Source organism: Larus michahellis, chromosome 1 (assembly GCF_964199755.1).
Source record: "Larus michahellis chromosome 1, bLarMic1.1, whole genome shotgun sequence".
Classification (NCBI taxonomy): domain Eukaryota; kingdom Metazoa; phylum Chordata; class Aves; order Charadriiformes; family Laridae; genus Larus; species Larus michahellis.
Genome location: NC_133896.1, coordinates 203,866,106 through 203,881,790, shown reverse-complemented (window position 1 = coordinate 203,881,790; position 15,685 = coordinate 203,866,106). Strand labels below are relative to the sequence as shown.

Here is a 15,685-nt window from a genome sequence, read left to right as displayed (position 1 = left end):
CACATTCATAGAAAACACCACTTCTGAAGCCTACCAGCAAGCACCTCATCAAGAGGTGTCTTATGGGTCTCCTTAGATTTCATCTGGCTTGTTCAATTTCTTTTCTAGCCTGTTATAAAACAAATGGAAAAAATCCTCCAAATACCATTGCTCCCAGAAGAGCCTCCGGAAAACAAGATTAACAGGATGATGGATGCTCTGTGCAGACTCAAAAACAAGGTCTTGATGGAGGTGGTGTTTCACACTGCATTTACTCTGGCCATATCCCAAAGTACGCTTGCTCAACTTTTCAGAAATATCTGCTTTACGCCTCATGTGGTGAAGGTAAGTCAAGATGTATGGATACAGATACTTCCCTTCATAACAACACTGTCAGGGATGGGATCTGCTTTTACACAACCAGCTCTGTTAGCTTGCAGCCAGATTTGTTTGGGTCAGTTTTCAGCTTTCTGGGTTGTTGCAAACTCCACATGGAGCCTTCTAGTTCTTCTGCTCCCTTCTGGACAGCCCACTGAGAGCAAACTGAGACTGTCCATCACTATCTGTATTGAAGATGGGGGACACAGCCTGCTGGAGATGCCCTTATCTCTCCAGTGAGTCTAAGGGAGCCTGGGGGCCAGCCAAATATTAGTTGTTGACTGAGCTTATATGACTCAAATCCTAGCCCAAGCTTCATCATTCTGACCGCAAATATGCCAGCTGTCAGGTAAAGACAAACTTTTTACTAGACTAACCACCCCTTTGCATCTAACGATGCATAAATTCTTCCTGTTATTTGAGGAGTGCAGAAAGCAATTGAGATGTGCATTGCCCATCACTTGGCTGTGAAGACAATGGCAGTGTCAAGATCCTGCTTCTTCCCTCTGAATCCTCAGTTTGATAGGCAGAAGAAGTGACGAAGATGCTAACTTGGGCATTGCTGTTCTTGTAAGACCAGCCATCCCCAATATATGCCCAGTTGACATAATGCTATGATGTCCCTCGGTCTGGGTCTTAGTTAAGCTTTTTCATGCACCCATTTACACCTAATGTGTTTATCCCCAGAACTGTTATTTCTCCAGTACATGAGAAGCAAACTTGGAAAATGGTAATGTGATTCCTCAAATCCTTCTTATCCTTCTTTACACCTGTGTTTCCTTTCTAAGGGGTCCTATCTTCCCACCATGCCTGGAGACCTCCTTTTTGATCAGAAGAACTGGAAAATTGGTCAATATGATACACTCTGGAGTAAGTGCTGGGGAAATTCTATGTCAATATAGCCCAGCTGCTCCTGTATGGCTGGCAGACACAGGGAACTTGCTAGAAATGTGCCCTGAGACAGCCTGACATGGGGACGGAGGGAAAGGAGGAACAGGTGGGTGGGGGGAAGGGTGGCTTTCTTTAAAGATACCTCTGGGCTTCTGTTGTATTCTTTACTGATCTCCTCTTGGCTGCAGCAACTCCAAGTCCATTTATGGCAAACTTTGTGAAAACCATATTGTGAGACCAGATCCCAGTATATGGGAAGAAGGCCTTACTTGGGAAGGGCCTGGGCTGTTACCCTCCCAGTGAGTTTCTGGCCGTGCTTACATCATGGAAGACTTTGTAATTGGGAGACAATTGACTGATTAATTTAATTCCCTGTCATACACAGCTTGCCAGTGTGGATCATACTGGATCGTCACCGACGTAAGTGTCTTTTGGCTTTTTGTGGTGCTGAGGGTCTTCTGTCTGCTGTTAAATTTTCTGCCCGACATCTTACGCTACTGTCATTTCTTTGCCTACAGTGTGGGCGTCCTTGGGAAGTCAAACAATGCCTATGTGGTGCCAAAGTTGGAGGAATTAATCACAAACCTGAGAGAGGTTTTGTGAAGCAGGAAATGTAAGTTGATGCTCCCTGCCCTACAGCCCAAGAGAGATGAACAGGCCTGTGGCCGCTTGACCCTCTCTCCATTCTCTGGGCACAGGGGAAACACTGTACCTGGGCAAAGCAAGGCCTTTGTGACCCAGGGTCCAATCGCAGAAGGAAATCTTGGAAATATGCCCTGGGGAGAACAGAGAGGAGAGGAAGCATGAGTGGCATAAAACAGCTGGAAAGGGCATTTCTTCAGCAGCAGTTCTTCCCTTCCAAAAAGTCTCATGTCACCCCAAGTTCATACTTGTTCTGACCCAGCGATGGCCAAGCCTCTGTCAATGTTAACTTCCATGAGATGAGACCAGTCATTGAGAGTGTAACATGAATAATGTTTCCTTATCACAGCACAGAGGATAAAACAGGAAAAGGATACATCCTGGGGAGCCCCTCGATACGGATAATTGAATTGGAGAGGGACTTGTCGCCTGCCTCTGTCTGTCTTGCAAGAGCTCTGCTGCATTCGTCCATGCTGCTGGGGATCTATACAGATAAACAGGTGAGACAGACCCTGCTTCTTTTCTCTCCCGTACCTGGTCTGTCTGCCCACCCCGCTTAGCCTGCAGCTTCCACATGATGAATAGCTTCTGCACTACTCTGGGAGGGAGCTTTCTTGAGAGATAAATTAAGAAACCACCCTGTCTTCCAGGCGATTCTTAGTCTGATGACAAAGAAGCCAAGAGATGTGGCAAAATTCTTCTGGGACCACCTTGAAAAAGATATTGAATGCCTGGCAGAGGCACTTAGCAGAAACACGGAGGATGCCACAGTGACTGTCCATCTCTTTCTCCAGCACTTGAGCAACAGTACAACAGGTAAAGGTACATTTCACACATTGGGAGGGTACCAGCAGGCTTAATGGTTGGTTTTCACATGGCCACTGGAACTGGTGGTTCTTATCTCATGACTGCAGCTGTTCTACACAGACTTGAGTGTCTACTGGGAGAAGGTCCTTATTTTGCTTTGCATTTCCTACAGGACAAAACATGTCCCTGGACATTTTGCCTAGGCAAGAAGATCAAAAGCAGTGGGAAACCTGCTTTAAAACTCTGACTCAGCCATTCTTCCAGGTATGCAAGGGACTGGTCATCGTGTTTCCGTTGTGTTTCCATATACAATCTACCACTCTGCTAGGGATAAGTGCAGAGCCCACATGGGCTCTGATGAATACCCAGACACGTCCAATGAGCTGGGGCATTCCCACATGCAATAAACAGGTTTATCACCTCTTTTTTAATACGCTTTTTATATGCTGATTCAAATCTCCTTTAGAAAAAAATTGGCTCTAGGCCTTGGAGGGCAAGAAGATTCCTGTTGTCTCCTTCGTGGGCAATTTTGTTCTTGTTTCAGCCTTGTTCTTCAACAGGAAGTTTTTACTGTCCCTTCCCTTTCTTCAGAGCCACCATTTTCTTCCCTTATGAGAAGACTTGTAAGAACTCCAAACACTTTTGTAACAGAAGGCAGCTCCTAACAACCCTTCAAATTCCACAGGCCTTGGAACAGAGCCTTACTTCTGTCAAGCAGCAGAGGATGAGAGATCTTGAGGGCTCCAACCTGCTCCTACAAATAGCTTATGACCAGGTGACTCCGTTCAAAGACGAGCCAAACCTTGGACTGATTGGGCTGTCCTGCATGTGGAGATTTGAACAGAAAATATCCATCCAGACCGTGATGCATCTCCTTCAGCAAGAACACAGAGAAGGCAAAGGAAACCACTACCCTGTTCTTCTGGAGCTCATGTCTAAGGTTTGCTGTAGAAACATTCCTCCTCCTTCAAAGCAGAGACAGGCACCTTGTGGATTCACCATTGTTGGTGTCAGTGGGGCTCTAAGTTGACTCATTTCCCTGTATTTTCCAGTACAGTGCCCTTCTCCTGAATACCACACAATGACAGACACAATCCTGGTTCCTCACATAAGTGCGTGGATAGCAAAGTCATGCTGAATTTTCCTTTCCAGCTCCAAAACATCCAGCATGTCCAACACCTCCCTGACATTTTCAGTCTGCAGAAAGCCCTGATCCACTTCTTCCAGAACAGCCATGGAGGGGAAATATACTCAGTACAACAGTTCCTAGACCAACATGAACTTTCAGGTATGACATGGACTTATTCTGAGCCCAGCAAGCTGGCCTCTATCACTCCTCAACACCCACATACTCTGCTCTGCTGTTGCAGCAGCACCTCTTATTTCTGTTGCAAGCTGTGAGGGAGCAGCAAACACAAGGCTGCTCCATGAGGGAAGATGAGCCAGGTGCTAAGGGTGACTATAGCGCAGAGCAGGCAGCAACCAGGGTGCAGTCCCACAGTACTGGGGCAAGGCCAGCGTAGTGATAGAGCCAGGTTCTCTCAACAGCTCAGTGATCATAACACAAGGCAAGGTCCTAAGTCCAGGAGGAGTCTAGGAAGTTCAGACAATGTGTTGCGAGAGCAGGAGACAGGGCTGCTTACAACTCACACTGGCCTGAGCTTATGCGTGCCTCCTGGGCCCAAGGCAAAGGAGTGAGGTGGAGTCCAAAGGTCAGGCTGCTCAGGGCTATTAAGGCCTATTAGTGCCCTCAGGGCCCTCACACAACCTCACAGTGGCGACTCTCAGTCATGTCCATCTTCATGGCCATCTTTGGGGTTTGGGGGAGAGGGTGGAGATCTCCGAGACATTGTAATGATCTCTGAAACATTGGAACGGGTGCTGGGCAGATTGCCTCCCACCCTCCCAGTAGGTATAGCCAGCAGGACTTGAGAAACTTGTAGAGATTTGTCCTGCTGTTTCACCCATGAATGGGCAGCATACACGAGACAGGTTTTTAAGTCTGTAAGCAGGTGCATTAGCATGGTGCACATGAGCTGGGATTCAGCACCCCTTAATGCCAGATATGGTATAATATGGGCTAGAAAAAATTAAGTCTGGTTAAGCTTGGAGCCACAGCTGTGAAAAGCAACCAAGGCCCATCCTAACACAGTTTACTGAGCAGTTGTACACCATAAGCTGTATCTTTGAAGGAGACAAAAATAAATCTTTTTCAATTGCTTTGTCTTGGGTGCATAAACTGACAGTGCTGCTTTTCTCCCCATTCTCTGTGCCTGAAGAGGAACAGCGTTCAGCTTTCTGCCGAGCTATAGGGACCATCCAGGAAGTCTGGAGCAATATCAGAATGAAACCACAGTGCTCAGGTATTTTGACTTCCCAGGTATTGTTACCTCCCTTTCCTAAGCCACTGATGAAGGCTGGAACTTATGCCAGTTGCTGTTCTTTCTTTGTTTTGACCTTCTAACTGAAAATAAATTAAAAACCCTTCCAAAAATACAAAACAAATATAAAAACCCTCCCAAAATATTTTAACAAAAGCTAGCTTGAGTTTCCCCCTTAAGAGAATTCTTCCTAACCCCACATGCGGCAGAAGAGAAACCCTCCATTTTGTTACAGATGTCGGAGTCCCCTGGGACCAGTTGCCAGAGGACATCAATGCTAACACTGCTGTCCTGAACCTCCTCCCAACTCCGCTTTCTATCAGTTACCTTGTGACGAGGCTCCTCATACAGCTCCAGAACAGTTGTGTGGACACAGCTACACAGATCACAAAGGAAAAGCAATGGTATGTTTCAAACCACCCCTCTGGAGCAAATCGGGACTTGTCTAGAGCTGCATGTATCACTGATTGCAAAGTGGGATGAGGTGCTGCTATCCTTAACAGCAAAAGGTAACTTCTTCTCTCCCAGGATCATCTCCGCAGAAGAAGTCAAACCATCTTCAGTGCTGAAGATAACCAAGAATGATCTGATTACTGCCACACTGGCCAACTCCCAATATGTGATAGAGGAAGATGGCACCAAGACAACCCATTTTGACTTCCAGACACTGCAGCGGCAAGTGATCCAACGTTTTATCAGGGGGAAACCCACCATCAAACCTCAGGTGAGCTTAGCACAATGCACATTCAGCACGAGCCAAACTGCAGTGCTTCCGGCCAGCAGAGGGTATAGAATTTTATTTCCAGCACCTGGTACTCACCTCTACAGAGCTGGAGCAAACACACATGAAGGTGCCTGTGTGTTTGGCAGACCACAACTCTGCACCTATCTGCATTCCTTGGATTGTAACATTTGTGTGGTCAAAAACCACACTGTGGTCAGCAAACCTTGGGGTTGTGAAAGGCAATGTGAGCCTTTCTGTTCAAACCCTGAAGGGGAGGTTGGCCTGGGTTTTCTTATAACCAAGGAGGAGTCAGACACCATCTAAAAAGACTCAAGAGAGTTGAGTTCCTGGGCACAGTATAGGACTGGAGTCTAAGGTGAGTCTCTGAACAATGTTGGAGAAGCCAGTCTTCTCCTGTGGTATTCATCTTCACTTACTCACATTAGCCCTTGGCTTTCCTCCAGAAGCTCTTGGGGGACCAGATTTGCAAATAGTTATTCCCGTCTGAAAAGGCAGGCCAGAGATACATAACTCAAAAATTAAGTCTTGCAGGACAGCAAGGAATTTATGTACCTAAGTCCCTTCAGCGCCTTTTAAACTTCCCATAACCCTCAGGTGGTTATGTACACTTTGCCTGGGGTTCTCCTATGACTGCTCATTGCCCCACTTATTTCCTTCAGACAGAAGGCCTACTGGGTGTTTGGATTTGTGAAATGTGAAAATCTGGCCACATGGGAGTGGGAAAAAGGGGTTTAAGGGCATTATAACATGGCTGTCACGTAGTGATTCAGGTCCTCCAGTAGTAGAGGAGGATAAGCAGAGAAACTGACACACATTCACAAAGAAACTGAAAGAGTTTGGCTAGAAGGACCTCTGGATTTTTCTGGTCCAACTATTTTCTCCAAGTAAGGCTACTCTCAAAGCAAGAGCAGATTGCTCAGGGTGTTGTACAGTTGCATTTTGGAAATCTCCAAGGATAGAGGTTCACCACTTCTCTGGCCCTCTGTCCTGCTGTTTTAACATGTTTTAAAATGTGACAATGTTTTCTGCATGCTTAAGTAGGAGATCCATGGTTGCACCTTGTCCTTATTGCCTTCACTGCGATCCCCCTTTTAGTAGTGGAAGAGGAATTAGATTCTCTACATAGAGTTCTCTTCTACAGGGTGAACAATCCCCTGCATCCTGTTCTGCAGCCCCTCAATCATCTTATTAGTCTCTGCTGAACTCACTTCAATTTGTCAATGTCTCTTGTACTGAGGAACACCAAATTGGACACTACTCAAATTTAATCTCATAAAAGCTGAATAGATGGAATGAATCACTTCCCTCATCCTCCTGCCTACGCTCCTGCTAATATAGCCTGGTGTGCACATGGCCTTTTTCACCATAAGAGCACACTGCTGGCTTATGTTCAACTTGTCCACCAGGATGCACAGGTCTTTTCAGCAAAGCCGCTCCAGAGCTGGTCGGCTCTCAGCCTCTGCTGTTTCATATGATTGTTCCATCCCAGATGCAGGATTTTGCATTTGCTTTTGTTGACTTCATGAGGTACCTGTTGGCCTATTTCTCCAGCCTGCTGAGACCCCTCTGAATGGCAGCCATGCCCTCCAGCATATCAACTCCTTTCCCCAATTTGGTATCATCCACAAACTTGCTGAGATGTCATTTCAGGTGTTGCTGAAGTACCCTAACGACAGCTCCCTCAGCACTATTGGATGCATTCCATCTGGTCCCATGGACCTGTGTATACCCAGCTGTACTGGGTCCAGCTGAGATGGAGTTAATTTTTGTCATAGCAGCTCGTATGGTGCTGTGTTTTAGATTTGAGACCAAACCAGTGCTGGTAACACACTAACATTTCAGCTATTGCTGAGCAGTGTTTCCACAGCATCAAAGGCCTTCTTCGTCTCTCATTCTGCTCACCTGCAGTGAATAGATTGGAGAAGTGCAAGAGGTTGGGAGGGGACACAGCCAGGCAGATGACCCAAACTAGCCAAAGAGGTGTGACGTCATGCTCAGCAATAAGACAGGGTTTTAGGGATGTTAGGCATCATTTGCTCAGGAAGTGGCTAGGCATCAGTCTACCCATGAGAGGTGGTGAGTGATTGCCTTTGCATCACTTGTTTTGTTTTCTCACTTTTATTCTTTCTTTACTCTTTTGCCATCACACTGGGGGCAAGGAGGGGAGGGAAGTGAGTGAGCAGCTCTGCGGTGCTTAGCTGCCAGAACAGTAACTTATCTCAGTAGTCCCTAATTTGGTCCTCTTCTTTTTGTGACATACCTTTAAACTTTGCCAATAAACACACAGGACTGAAAGCAGACATTTACAGTAAAACGTGAAGCAAAGAAAGCACCAATATCTCAATGAGTACCTTTTCCATGTCTTTGTCAGTAGGTCCCCTTCCCTGTTGAGCAGTGGGCCCAGTTTTTATCCGCGCTTCCTTTTGGTACTGATGGTAGAAGCCCTTCTTGTTCGCTTTCACATCCCTCAGCAGTTTTAACTCCAGATGAGCTTTGTCTTTCTTAACTCCACCCTTTCATGCCCAAGCAATGTCTCTATATGCCACTAGGGTAGCCCCTCCCTGCTTTCACCTCCCGTATACCTCCACCACTAGGCTGTCATTGCCACCAGCCCTGCAGCCAGGACGTGGGTAGCTGTGTGTCCTACTGCGTGGTCATGGGTTTCCCATTTGGCCTGTGCCAAGTGATACTTTATGTCTTCATAGCCACTCATTTGCTTTCCAGACAGCTCCATCCTTTGCCTTGAATAGCATGAAGACCCTGCAGGACACAAAAACAAAAGTGAGAGAACAGCTGCAACAGGTATGAAAAGAGCTTACCACCCTTTTTTTCCGGTCAAGCTTTCTTCTCCCTTGTAATGCTTATTAATAAGCCACCCCAGACAGCTCAACAGAGAATACAAGACTTGCAGGATGTGTAGAAAGGTCCAAGTCCAAATGAGGCAGATGGCTGGAGTCCCATAAGGAGCCAATTTTCTTTGCTGCTCTAAAGGGGATCTAGGCAACTCACTCAGATGGACCCAACTGTACAAGTGTGTAAACCAAGGAGATACGGTGATGGCAGCATGCCACGCAATGGCAACTGTAGGGTTATTTTTCCCGCTTGCAACTAGGCTGGGGAACCCATGTCCTTGTAGAGTTTGTGTTTTTCCCATGTAAACCGTGGGCATTACCCAGGTATCTCTAACTCTCCCTCTGATAAAAGGGCAGAACTGGCTACAAAGGTTATACAGTCACTTTGTTGTACAGACACACTTGCAGGATCCAGACCTCATGTGTCAGAGTCACAGTCTGACTATATTTCTCCTATTGATAGGAATCACTAAGTGTGAACCAGCTGAAACGGATCATGGAAGAAGCCCGATCAGTGAATGCTATTTCCCAAACGCTTGCCACCTTGAAAGTGGCTGCTGAATTCCTGGCCGTGACTGGTGGGGACCCAGAGCGCCAGTTGTCTGAGTATGTAAAAAATGAGCTGAAGATGGATGCAAGTGTAGAACAGTTCAGAGACATGCCGGTAAGCAGGGTGCTTTGCTTGTACTGAATGGGAAATTGGCTGAACGTTTCCATCCCTCATACCCTCCCCTAAGGATTAAGACATCACCTTTTAAGTCACACACTTTTTTGTGAGCTAACTCAGAACATGGACAATTCAGCCATGGCCTTTCTGAAGAGCAAGAACTGGCTGACTGATTGCCCATCTGTTTTCCCCTTCTCCAGGTGGTACCGAACACTCATCTGAAGCACATCCTGTCTCTATGGCAGACATTGTCAGCAAAGAGATCTGTGCTGCTGGTGCAGATGAATCAGGTGAGGGAGACAGCCCAGTTCACAAAACTGTCTACAAGATCTCGGTGAAGAGAGAAACTTTTTGACAAAGTTGATTTTCTGTGGAAAACTTTGGAAATTTTTAGGAAAAAAATAGGATTTTTTTTTTGTTAATATCTTACCATTCAGCAAGAGCCAAGCAATATTCACCCACTTCAGTCATGTAAGACCCTTGGAAAAGGACTATCCACAAGATTTTGTGCTAGAAGCAGTGGTGCTTTCTGGCTTGGGTCACACCAGCATCTGGTGCTGTGGTCTCTGCTGGCCCTTGTATAACAGCCAGGAACAAAGAGGGTCCCAGTTCTACCTCTTCCATCAGATGTAGCCCCCAGATGGTCTTTGTGGGGAGTCCCAGGCCATCCTCTTGATGATGTTGTTTGTCATTGCAGAATCCCTTCTGCCTGGTTTCTGAGAAGTACCACAAGGAGTTGAGTGCAGAGGAGGAGAAGGCTCTGATTACTGCACTCTCCACAGTTAAGCTGGACTTGTTCCTCATTGAGCTCCATGAGATGATCATTGTGTATTTGGATAGCTTTCATCCACAGTGGGGGTAAGAGCAGATTTTTCTGTTCCACAGGTAAATAACAACTCTTTAGACCCAGATGGAAGGGGTCTTGAAGTCCCTTTTAAGGCTGGCTCTCGAAGCTTGCTGGAGAGAAGGGCCATGCTTTCCAAAAGTGAGAGTTACTGTGGCTGTGATAAGCATCATTGAGTCTTACTGTGACGTAAAGAGAAGTGGGAGTAAAATACAGCTGGAACCTCCAGCATGTTCAATTCATCTGGCATCTCATGGGTAAATAAGACAACCACTGAAAATCATACCATCATGGAGACTTAGGTTGGGAGGGCCCTCTGGAGGTCTTGAGTCCACCCCTTTGGTTCGAGCAGGTCTGACTTCAAAGCTACAGCAGACTGTTCAAGGTCTTGTCCAGTTGTGTTCTGACTATCTCCAAGGATAGTGCCACCACCACTCTGCATTGTGGCTGCATGTGTAGTGAATCCTTTTTTCTTTATGTTTAGTCAGGATTTCCACTGTTGCATCTTGTGCTTGTTAATTCTTGTCTTTTCATTGGGCACTCCAAAAAGAGTCTGGCTTCATCTTCTTGACATGCTCCCACTACATAGTTAAAGATGCATTTAGAGTTCCCCTTTACCTTCTCTGCTGAAGGCTGAATAACACAGTTCTCTACCTTCTTCATATGTCCTGTGCTCCAGATCTCTAATCATGCTGGTTGCACTACACTGAGCTCACTCCAGAAGTTCAATGTTTTTCTTGTACTGGGAACACAAAATTGGACACAATCCTCCAGATGTGATTTCACAAGTGCCAACAGAGGAGAAAAATCACTTTCCTTAACCGGCTGGCTACATTCTTGTTAATACAGTTCAGTATGTGCCTGGCCTTGGCTGGGGCCGGGGTGGGGGTAAGAATCATGTAGGAGAACCAAAAAGATGCCCCCTATACAGGACAACGAGAAACACCAACATGAGGATATAGCTGCACCACCTCCCTTTCCCTATTTCTTGTGTGAGAAAGGTCTCCTAATGCCACAGTGGCAGCATGACAGATCCCATGAAGAAGGGAGCTGGGGATGTATCAAGTTGCATACAGATAGATAGGTTCAGCATGCTGTGTTATAACTGAGATGGGAGAGGCAGTCAGTGAAGCTGAGAGCTCAGCTTTAAGGCCACAACCTCTGTTTGGGTGCTGTTGGCAATGTTGACCAACAGTGGCCCACATTGTTGTCTGATACTACCAGAAATAACCCAGAGAATACTGCCTGTCTTCTAGCTGCAAGGCCATCTCAGAGGTACCAGAGTGGAGTGTCTTTGACTGCCAGCATTGCCTGCTGAAGGTCGGGGCATTTGGAAACCCATCAGTCCTCCAGACACTTAAAATTATGATCTATCTCACCCACAGGCTAAAGGAAACTTTCATATCCTTCCTGGAAGACAGGCAAGATGATGCCTCCATTGCAAACCTGACAGGCACTTTGAGTCCAGATCTACTACTGAGAGATGTTGTTTCCGTCTGGAAGACAGCTGTGAGGACCAGTAAACTTCATAGCCCTACTTACATCCAGGAGAGACCAACCTAATTCTTGCTAAGTCCCCCAGGAATTAACTCACCTGCAGCTTCTCCAACACAGTGGTCAGTGCCCCGAGTGCCTTAATTGTCCTGACCGACCGCACCCAGGATTTCCACCCATGCACCCACTGTCCACTGGTCGAGGAGCTCCACTTAAGCTCAGCCCTGAGCCTTCTGTCCCTGCTTGAGCTACCTTGTAGGTGCATTGATGTGCAGTCCTGACAATCCTGATTTGCGCACTAGTCTTCCTGCACTGACCTTGTACCTGTCTCATCACCTCACTTTGTTTGATGATCACTGAGCAGTCAGTAGAATCTGGCTCAGACCAGGTTCTGTGGGACTGTGCCTGGTCAGTAGGGAGACTGTCCTTCATCTGCTGCGGTCAGCCTCTGCTTCCAGCTCATTTCCCTGTGTGGAACAACCCCACGCCTGCTGCTTCCTGGCAAAAATCTCCCCCCCAACCATTCAGTTTATTGCCGATTTATGGTATCTAAGTTTCAGAGCAGGTTACCAAAACACAATCAGCTGGAAAGGGGGAGGGAAAGGGAACCCCACTTTAATGCTTAGTACTGTATTTGTGCTTTTTCCTAAAAGCTGTGATAGCACATTCAAGGCAGCAAAAGCAATGTAAGCAAAAATCCACCTAGAAATAAACGCAAAAGCAAGAAACTGACAGCAGCTGCAGCACTGCAGCATGGCTCAGCGGTGGTACTTCCACAATAAAGATACATTTCACAACTGCAGTGAAGACCCCATATTTGGGGACTGTGCACCTTGATAGAGATGATAAATCACCCCTTTACCCGGCCCGGATCAGGTCTTCAGTTTTGCTCATCCTGACCTAGAAGTACATGCTGTACTTCCTCATCTGCCCCAACTTTGTTTTCTTTGGTATGCCCAAAATCAATCCCAGTTCCCAAGACTGAATTCCTCTGGTGACAAGTGATTGGCGATTGGTGAGCAGTTTATAGCCCTGGGGCTTTGAGTATCATCCTGTGCCTGTATTTTCAAGGCCTCCTCTCTCATTCCACGCCTGTACTCCTCTTTGCATTTTTATTCTAGGGTCATACATACTTTATTCTGCATATAGGAACTACTTGTTAGTAGTCTTAGTCACTATATATGTGTGTGTGTGTGTTTGTATATATACAAAAATATAGATGTATATGCACGTATGTATGCATATATTTATACATACACATATATATGCACATGTATAAATATATATACACACATACACACACAAAAACTATTGTAACAGTCGAACACACAGTTATACAGCATTAAAGCTCAGGCAAGTTTAGGTGCTATAAGCTCACAGAGAAAGGAAGGAAGAGATGGGTCCTCCTGGCCCTGGTGCAAAGCGAAATCTGGGCTTCCCCCTCTCCCCACCATAACTTTGCAGCTGAGCAGCAAGAAGTAGAACTGGCTCATCTCATTTCACCTCCACATCTCCCTGTGGAGGACAACAGAGGGTGGTGAGCAAGGCCTCTGTGGGAATAAACAAGCTGGGCTCACCACAGTGATATCTTCTTGGAGCAGACCTGTGGAGACTTGGATGTGGGGTCTGCCATAGGGCTGGGGGTTGAGAGCCAGGGGCCCTGCTGGGACACCAGGCTCCAAAGCTGGCCAAGACCGCTGATGGGAACTGGGAGCGTGCTGAAAACTGTTCCAGTACAGAGATAGGATGTGAGAACAAAATGCACAAATATTGTTGCTGTGGTATGAAAGCTCTGCGCCCGAGGTGAGAAACTGCTTCTGCTTAATTAAACTTAGGTAGGGGAGCAAGGCTAGAATAAGATAATTCTGCCCCAAAAGCAGATGGGTATGAATGCAACAGAGTTGAGACCAATGAGTAATTAGGGATTGTTTACTGGGGAGGGGTTTGAAGAGCAAAAAAAAAGTGCAAGGGAGGAAAAAATGTGGGTTCAGGAAAAGGAAAAAAGTGGGCAGGGAGGTGTAAGATCAGGTGGAGAACAAAGAAAGGTGGGAAGCTTCTGACAGAAGGAGTGCAGGTGCCAAACCTGAGCTGTGCACCCAACACCACCGGGGATGCTAGAGGGAACCCTCCCCTTGGAGAACACGCTGGTCTCTCCACCAGGTTGGTCCAGAAGACTTGCTGTGGGAGGGTGCAGTAAAGACGCATAAACTTATAAGGAAAGATAGACTTGGTACCTTAATACTAAGTTCAGGAAGAAAGGCAATAGAATTCAGCTTAATAAGTACTTGATTTACAAGATTTCTTTGTAGTAATAGAATTATGTATCAGTACTAATACTAGTAATAAGCAACAGAATTATCACTCTATATTACTTGCAGTGACGTAATTGTGAATTATGCTACTAAAAAGTGGTGTGTTTATAAGGTAGTTAAGGTGTTATGAGCTTTTTAGAGGTGTGTTTTGCTTAATTAATAAACATCGTTAGCATCTCAGTCAGCTGCCTCTCAATCCTTCAATCCAAAGGAGGAGAGTTGGACTTGGGGAGTAGCTGCTTTCCACCCTTGAGAAGAACAGGAGACAAGGAGAGGCAATTCAGATACACAGGGGACCTTCCTTCGGGGAAAAAGGGTTTTTAATAGATCTAGGGAGGTGTAAACCCTTCACACGGGGCTTCTAAAGGCCTTTGGTCACACATACCCCATGGCACCATGGAAAGGGCAGGGATGATAGGAGCTGCTCAATACAGTTAAAAGCGTGTGATGGGGAGAGACAATGTCTCCATTCCTGAAAGAGGGAACAGTGCCATGGTAGGGCCATACCTGCCCCTTTGCCTTTTCCTCCAACACAAACGTAAAACTCTACGTCCACGTTTGGAGTGGAGAGCACATGGGGTGGTGGGTAAGCCAGAATGTTTGGACTGCAGTGCTTCCCAGACGGTGGCCTTGGCATTTGACCAGCCGTTTCCCGCTCCTTTTGAATGGGAAACTCTTTTTCCATTCCCTCCCAGCACCAGGTCTCCCACATTGGTCAGATTCTCCTTGGATGAACCTCGGTGAAGACAAAGACTGACCATATCATGTAATGGTGCCCAGGCAGCTACTGATGGCACCCCATCCTTGGAGTCATTGAACCCTCAGGTGGCTATGGCCGATGCCAGCCACTCTTGGCTGTTGGAGTTCATTAGGGTAACCTGGGATGGGGCTGAGTCCTTCAACTTCATCCATCCATCCATCCATGGCTTCATGCAGAGCTGCCACAGAGCCCAAAAGTGCCACAGGTATTGCAGGTTGCAGGTCAAGGTGTGCCAGGACAGGCTGACAGGTTGGGAAATGGCTGAGCCTTGGCCACCACCTATTTCAAGGCCTTTCTTTGCAGCCAGGTGTGGGTGGGAAGGAGGAGGAAAAAGAGGGAAGGAGGGAAATTTATATCATCTGTCAGAATTTACTCAAGAGGAAACTAAATTCTTCCAGTCTCACCCTAGGCAGGCAAGTTTGGTTTTACTAATACATCAAAACTTCTGCTTTTCACTTTGTGACACATTCCCAGCAAAACATTAAGCCATAAATCACAGAGCAGTGTGATGATGATTGATTTAACTTAATAAAGGGAGACAGTAAGAGGAGAAAGTAAATCATACAGATGGGCTTGATTTGTGGCTACAAAAGCAATGTGCCAGCCTGCATACACAGACAAAACATACAATTTACAGTTCTCTCCACACCACTGCAACGCAGCCCTGTTACTGATTGTACTCCTGTAATCACTGCTGCTCAGACATCCCGCTTATACACCCCAATTACTGCTAGTTCTTTTGCTCAGAAAAAACCTTTTTATTCTGTGCAGCAGTGAAAAATCTGAACGACACTACTAGTGTTCACCCGCCTAGGTCTCGGCTCGGTGTGTTGCAGCTTGCACAGTGGACCATAGCACCCATCCTAAAACTGATGTTGCTGGAATCAGGAAGGAGATGTCACGGTCCTGGAGACCTAGTACCAGCAGCACCTG

The 15,685-nt window shown here is 46.5% G+C and overlaps 1 protein-coding gene across 3 annotated transcripts in view; it reads left to right on the top strand.

Annotated features, from left to right (window-relative positions):
* The window catches only part of LOC141736182 (E3 ubiquitin-protein ligase rnf213-alpha-like), a 62,328-nt gene extending 49,916 nt beyond the window's left edge, over positions 1-12,412 (top strand). For 2 of the 3 annotated variants that reach the window (XM_074570004.1, XM_074569993.1), the window contains exons 49-65: positions 109-324; positions 1,146-1,227; positions 1,634-1,668; positions 1,767-1,861; positions 2,240-2,390; positions 2,541-2,706; positions 2,870-2,961; positions 3,383-3,637; positions 3,850-3,985; positions 4,977-5,060; positions 5,314-5,482; positions 5,607-5,802; positions 8,548-8,625; positions 9,139-9,339; positions 9,543-9,632; positions 10,040-10,200; positions 11,572-12,412. In XM_074570004.1, coding sequence (XP_074426105.1) covers positions 109-324; positions 1,146-1,227; positions 1,634-1,668; positions 1,767-1,861; positions 2,240-2,390; positions 2,541-2,706; positions 2,870-2,961; positions 3,383-3,637; positions 3,850-3,985; positions 4,977-5,060; positions 5,314-5,482; positions 5,607-5,802; positions 8,548-8,625; positions 9,139-9,339; positions 9,543-9,632; positions 10,040-10,200; positions 11,572-11,749 — 2,385 coding nt within the window. In that variant the 3' untranslated portion in view covers positions 11,750-12,412. The other variant, XM_074570012.1, reaches the window with a different exon arrangement.
* The last annotated feature ends 3,273 nt before the right edge of the window (positions 12,413-15,685 follow it).